This window comes from Taudactylus pleione, unplaced genomic scaffold (genome assembly GCF_031769625.1).
Source record: "Taudactylus pleione unplaced genomic scaffold, aTauple2 ptg000399l, whole genome shotgun sequence".
Taxonomy (NCBI): domain Eukaryota; kingdom Metazoa; phylum Chordata; class Amphibia; order Anura; family Myobatrachidae; genus Taudactylus; species Taudactylus pleione.
Window position 1 is genome coordinate 3,176,914 of NW_028284801.1, and position 7,399 is coordinate 3,184,312.

A 7,399-nucleotide genomic window follows, 5' to 3' on the forward strand; every position below is an offset into this window, starting at 1 on the left:
CTGTCATCTCACAGGCTGTGTTTGAAAAATGACAGTTGGGAGCTGATTGGCTGGCACCTTATCACTTTCTTATCACTTTTCACTCTGTCTCCTAACACTGCTTAGTAAATAGACTCCTCAATTGTATATTACAAGCAGAGCATATATTACAAGATAGCACATTTGAACGTGAAACCAAGCAATCATCTCTGTTCTGTCCTGATAGCTATCTCGTTTTCAAGGTGCTCTGCAAATGAAAAGAAAGCATTTGAATAGTAAAAGTCACCACATTGATTTGAGATATTTTGCCATACGGTCATTGTGCTGGCCTGTTTGCATATGCGTGATAAAGAGTGCTGGCAATGTTATTCATAAAAGCATAACAGAATTAGATAAATGACACATGTATGAAGACAACCTAAAATGAGTAGATAAGTTTGCCAAGCCTCTTTATATAAAGTAGAATGAAGAGACTGTAATAGGGCAAAATAGATTTATTTGACGGAAAGGAAAGAACTATATTAAGGGAATGAACGTTTAAATAAAATGTTGCAACAAGTTTTAAACCACTGTCCGTAACTTTTCACATTTTTTTTATCAGGTTATAGATAAGGAGGCAACTGGTGCCATGGCAGTAGATGTGGTATGGCAAAGGACCGCTGTACCCACTGGTGAGGATTTTCCATGAGAGGGCAGATTCTGGGAGTACTGGAATGAGTGTAAAGAGGAGAGCAGCAGATGCAGAATCTTTGATGAAAACAAGGCAGATTGTAGAGAGGAAAGTGAGATGGATTTACAAGCACAGATGACACCCTGTTAGAGACAAAAGACAATTTGTACAAAGAAGTATTACACAAATGGGAAGATAAATGAGATCAGATGTAGCAGTTATTGCAAATGTAATTCCTGTAAGGACACATCCTGATTTTACCGCAGACTGCATCCAGGAGCATGGAAACTGGGTAGCTTTCATTAACCACGCCTTTACCTTTAAGCAAGGCTTTTACACTCATGTTTATCTATTTTATAAGCAACATGTTCAGCTCACTAAGAGCACTGGGTATTCCTGATGAATGTATTGTTACTATACAGTAATTTATCTGGATGTTCTTACATGCTCTCATTGTAAACTACAGGATATGGTAAGCTGGTAATGACTAGATTGTGTTGATGTTTATAGTTAAAATAATTACTGAAAGTATTGGATTAATTTACAGTATAGGAAAACTGCAGCAAGGACAAATGAATGGTGCATACACTCGGTCAGATATGTCAGATGAACGATTTTACCAACAATTTGAACGATTTTTGACAGTATTAAAATGAATGGAATCGTCCAAATTTGACTGCAAACACATCAGATGTCAGATATCATTATCTGACATGCGGGAACGCGCATTATTCATCGTTGCAGGCTCACATGTCAGATTTTCTTTCAGATATGAATGATTGAACGATTTTTAAAATAGTTATTGTTCAAATCTGAAGGAAAATCTGACCGTGTGTTTGCACCATTAGACTTAAGGTGCCTACACACTAGGTGATTTTTTTACACGATCTGCCCGATTCCGATGCATCTGAACAACAGATCGTGTAAAATATGTCCTAGTCGTGAGTGTCCACTTACGATCACAATGCCGATGCGCTTACCCGCTGGTCGTACATCGCATCTTCAGATCTTGCCTGCTGCAGGCAAGATCTGACAACCTCAGTCACGATGCACTGGAATAGTTAGGATGCACAATAGATCGCAGGTCAATTTGGATAGTTTTTAAAACCAAATCGTGCCCATGACTGCCGGGGAGCTGGCTGGGGAGAAATCGAATACAATATCGCATCGTGACCAGATCGCCTAGTGTGTAGGCACCTATAGGGTTGTTTTTAGATTAGAATTATAATGCTTATCATTGCAGAGCACATGCTTTTGACACTTGGGGCCTGAATCAGAGGTACATGCAATTTGAATGCAATGACGATGTTCACGTAGTTGAGCGATTTGGGACTGCGCATGCGCGAAAAGTTCAGAAAACCTCTTAGACGCATGTGTTACACATAGTGTACACACATACATGCTGTTGTTATCAGGACATAAGGTATCAGATATGGAGCAGGAATTGATGGGCGTTCCCGGGAAGTGGCCTGAAGTGAACGCAATAAAAGTCTCTCTCATGGGTGTGTTATGAGAGTTGTGGGCGTGTCAGTGAAAGCTGTTCTCAGACGCACAGCTGCAGCCACAGAGGCCATGTTCAGATAGGGAAACTACCTGGCTGGTGTAAGTGTTGGTGCACTGATGGTGCCGTGTTAAGAATAACTGGTGGTGTTACAGCGAGGACAGACATTCAGATGCAGGCTGAAAAACCAGGGAAGGCTGATACTAGTATTTGCATGTCCCAGCTGCAACTCTGGCAACAGATGCAAGAGCACACAGCCACCTCCACCTCTGATTCAGGCCCTAAATATTTTATCAGTGGATAATTATTAATTCCTAATTGTTTTTAACTTCTCACCACTTCCTATAAAAATGGTTATCGCTCATTTTCCACCAAGATAGGCCCTGGTAGTCCATTTACATTATTTGTATCCCAACATTTACAAACCAATACCTTGGTTTGGAATACAATTGCTATTTGATAAAAATGTGTAGGTGTGTATGTGTATGTATGTGTATATATATATATATATATATATTTATTTATTGTGCTGGAAGGCTTACAACGCTACACCTTTACACTTAAAAAAGACTCACCCATGCACTGTAACTAAACAGTGGGATAATTTGTTCCCAGTATTCGGGAGAATATTAACTACACTTCCCCAATCACTTGTTGGTGTCTGGCAACTCAGTTCTTCAATAAACCAATTGGTTAGTCGGTATAAAATCTAGGTTTTATCTAGAAAAATTTTAAGTGACACTAAAACTACAGTCTGCATACTGTATGCTTTATAATACAGGGATAGACTTTTAATTTTGTTATTAGAGTACTAGTGGTATAATTACTAAAGTGCGGGTTTATAGAAGTGGAGACATTGCCCATAGCAACAAATCAGATTCTACTTATCATTTATCTATAGCACCTTTTAGATTGAAATAGCTAGAATCTGATTGGTTGCTATGGGCGAATTATCACCTAGATGCCCCACTGTTATAAAAACACTAAATGTCACAGCTGGTACCCATGGGAGTACTAGAAACCCAGGGTGAGAACTACTGTCCTACAGCATTTATTTTTTGCTCTGCTATTTAGTGCGTTTTGATATCAATAAAATAAAAAGGATATCAGTTGATGCAAAATGCTGTCTTTTTCTGAACAAGTCACTAGTAAAGCAAACAAGTGCTGCTTTTTGACAAGCGGTACATTTAAACCAGAGACTCCCTTTTTCTGAACAGTTAATAGTTTCTTTACACTTTTAGTTTGTTTGTTTTTGTCATGCTAAGAAAATGGTGTGTGCTTATTTGAGTATTGTCTGTTTTCTCATAGCTAATGGTCGAATTATTATTATTATTTTTTTAGAGTTTTGCTTTTTGTGCTTCTAGAGAGATTAGGGGGTTTATTTGTAAGCAAAATGTACCTTTAAACTATCATTACTTATCGCCACATATCACTGTATTTCACAGTAATTGTTTTTATTGGCTATTTATCGGAATTCTCTTACCAAGACACTGGCAACAATAAGAGCCCATCCCACTTAATCATAAATGGTAAAGTGATACACTATCACTTTAATGCCAGGTCTATCGGGCAACACGTGTGCAAGTATAGGCTGCTTAGCCGGATCCAAGATCCATCTACACAATAAAAAAAATATATGAATATGTAGCGGTCAGATCTGGACGCTGAAAACTTTCTCAGTCCCCATAGAATGCTCTGGAGAGAGCTTTTGCCACCAAAAACAAAGGGCGGATTCACTGCAAAAGTACTGTTACACTGTAAATAGGAGCTAGGGGGCTTATGTAATAGGTTCAGATTTTACAGAACAAGCGGGATTTCAGCGAGATTACCACTAAATTTAAAGCCTTATACTTGATTACCACTTTAACTTTAGCAACAATCTTGCTGAAATCCTACCGGTTTTCTGTAAAATCGGAACCTATTACATAACCCCCTTGCTGTCCAAAATATCCAAACCATAAAATGATATAAGAATGTCAGTGTTTTGCTTCATCTGTGACATACATTTGTTTATTGACAAACATGTTTTTATTTTAAAGCAACAACAAAGTTGTGTTTTTGTGACACAATGTGCAAGTTTAATTCTGATTGGATACGGAAATGACATTCTAGTAGATATAGTGGGATGATCTATACCTGCGTATGCGCCTCCTAGCCCTGCGACGCTGATAATCTCCTCGGGAGAAAGCCTCTATGTTGGCAGGGTGCACAGCCCAGTAATGTCCTTTTCCATTATCACTGCGTCCAGCCTTAATGAAGCATTCGTTAAGAGAAAGGTTATGGCGCACACTATTTCTCCAGCTCTTGTCCTGATGACACATAAATCGTATTAATATATCTATTGGCAATTCTAATAATATCAATAATTATTAAATACCATAGGGAACTACAGTTGGAATAATTTAACATTTCCGAAAATATGACTCAGTGCATTGTGTAAGAACATTAAGTAATTTATAAAGCATAATAAGTCACAAATTGTTAAACTTCATTATCTTCTGTATAATTTTACTTCCCTAAGTTAGTACAGGGTTCTTGTGGCAGGTTGGAAAGCAAATATTCCAAAAGATATACTGTAACTAAAGTAGACTTTTATTTTGTATACGGTTTTTGTAGATACACTGGAGACCTGCACACAGGAATTCTAGATCCATTAAAGGACCAGTTAAATAAAAAGTCCCATCAATTAGAAAGTCCCAAAGTTTAGAAAGAAATTCCATAATCAAACCTCCATTTTATGAAAGCAGCTTGTAAATGCAACAGTGATTGATTTTAGATAGTTAATAGTGAGTGACAAGCTTTTCACACTGCTTATGTCCATCACTACTATAAAGACACAACAGAATAAATGGTACTTATATGCAGTATTTCTCACATATTATTTTCGGAAAATGTTTTAATTGACACTAAGGGGTATATGTATCAAAGCTTGATGTGTGATAACATTGTGAAATTATATCACCAACCAATCAGCTTCTAACTTACATTTTGCAGGCTATATTTAAAAAATGATAGGAGCTGTTTGGTTGGTGATATAATTTCACAATTTTAGCTCACATCAAACGTTGATACATATGCTCCTAAATCTACAGTCCGCATACTGTATGCTTTCTTTTACAGGGAAAGACATTTTCAATTAGTTTCATTTGAAACAAATTTTCTTGTTTCCAATACCTATTGCAGTAAAACGTCTCTATTGCAGCTACAATATGGAGATAAATGAAAATGTTTTCAATTATTAATTGTATTGTAAGTGTTATTGTTTACCTGGTTGTCATAATATGGGTAGGTGTCCATGATCCACTGGTATATGTCACTTAATTGCAATCTCTTGTCAGGAGTAGATAAAATTGCACTTGAAATCAGAGCTATGTATGATTGATTTGGTTTCTCAAGAAGGCCATTCATTTCTTCTTGCTGATTTAGTTCAAAGTTTCCTGTTCTTTCTTTTAACTGACACATTTTTATTGCAGTTATTCTGTCTTCAACTGTGATGGAATCCTCTTTTGTTCTGTCTGACTTGTTGCTTGGGATCATTTTGTAATTTATTCTTTTTTTTGGTTGACTGCTTTCAGAGTGCACTATCTTGTCCCCAAATTGGTTATCCTCTGTTACTCCGTCTTTTTTCTCTAGCTGACTGTTTGCAATGGACCTCAGCATATGACCTTTAGAAGAATATAATCTTTCTTCGGATTTGTTCAGAACACTGTCTGACATGCTTTCAATGTCATATGTAGTTTTCTTTTGTTGCCCTGGAGTCCATCCCATTAATGAATCAATAAGAAAGGAGGCTCCGAGAGTATGTACAGCAGAGGACATTGTGTGTCCCAAAAAATAAGAAACACGCTTGTTCCTGTGGTTAAATATGTATCTTTAATAGTCTCACTCTCCAACAGGATGCCGGTACTATAATCTCTCTCTCTACTCTCTCTCAATACCGAAGCTCTCTGCAATAGGAACATATTACCAGTTCTGCTAATTGTGTCTGTTTATCCTTTGAAGCTTTGTTATCTGTGAGGATTTACACCTTAATCCTGCAAATAACATAATTAATGCACATGCCAAACACAAAGCTACAAATCAAACATGCTGTACTACAAACACACATGGTACTAATGCCAAAGCACAATCTTAGAGCATAGTCAAGGTGAACATACATTCTTAATAGCTTTACACCAATTTAGAAGAACGTGTACTGTAAAATAATTCACAGCAATTAATTAGAAATTAGGTAAACCGTCATACAAGTACAAATAAACTAATCTAAACATAAATTCTTCAGGATTAAGAGTAAACTATGGGGGATATAAAGAAGCATTCCAGAACAAAGCACACTTACAGGACACAGGATTGTAACACGTTCTAGTGCAGTTTAAGTAATATTTTAGTTGAACTTACAAATATGGTTTAGTTGTAATGCATTCACAGATATGTGTCCCTAGTACACTCACGGTATGCAGTTACATTTGAGACGGTGACAATGTCGACAATTATGATGTTGACATGGTTAAAATGTCGAATGTCTACATATGAAATATTGGCATTAGCATTAGATATAGGTTTAGGAGTTAAGGGTTAGGGATAAACTAATGGTGCATACACACGGTCAGAGGGGGGGAAAGCCTTTTGAGTTAAATTAAGGTATTTCTATTGTCTGGCAGTGGTACAAACCAGCGCAAGCCAAGCACGGAAGTCCGGACCCTGAGAGGCCAACCAGTTGCGAGCAATACTGACCTTAGCCAAAGTACACATATTAATAACAAACTGCCTATCGTACTTATCTAAAATGGTATCCTCCAAGACACCCAAGCAGCATACTTTCGGGGTAAGAACAGTATTGGAAAGAACCTGTATAACCTTGCATCAAAATGTCTGAACTGTGGGGCACTCCCAAAGTAAGTGCCAGAAAGTACCAACAGCCATCCGACACCTTGGGCATACATTAGAGGCAAGGCCCCCAAATTTCACCAGCCTAATTGGGGTTAGATAGACTCTATGCAAAATATATAGCTGGATTTGCTGGAATCTCAAGGAGGCAGTGGAGATGCGGGGAATGCTTAGAGCCATATCCCATTCGCTATCATCTATTAAGCCCACATCTGCCTCCCATTTTCCTTTGAGATCAAGTAACCTGGATTCATGTTGAAAAGACGAAAGGTATGAATAAATAAAGAACAAAGACTTACGGGGACCCAATGAGAGAAGTACTGTCTTGATGGGAAAAGGCTGGATGTCAGGTGGGCTAGCAC

At 37.7% G+C, this 7,399-nt stretch overlaps 1 protein-coding gene across 1 annotated transcript; it reads right to left on the reverse strand.

Annotated features, from left to right (window-relative positions):
• Positions 1-533: 533 nt before the first annotated feature.
• On the reverse strand, positions 534-6,073 carry LOC148506626 (uncharacterized). The gene is made up of 3 exons (XM_088446464.1): positions 5,418-6,073; positions 4,287-4,459; positions 534-792 (listed from the first exon to the last, which is right to left on the reverse strand). Exons 1-3 carry the CDS (start codon positions 5,967-5,969, stop codon positions 582-584), a joined length of 936 nt encoding a protein of 311 aa, XP_088302590.1. The 5' UTR covers positions 5,970-6,073; the 3' UTR covers positions 534-581.
• Between the last annotated feature and the right edge of the window lie 1,326 nt (positions 6,074-7,399).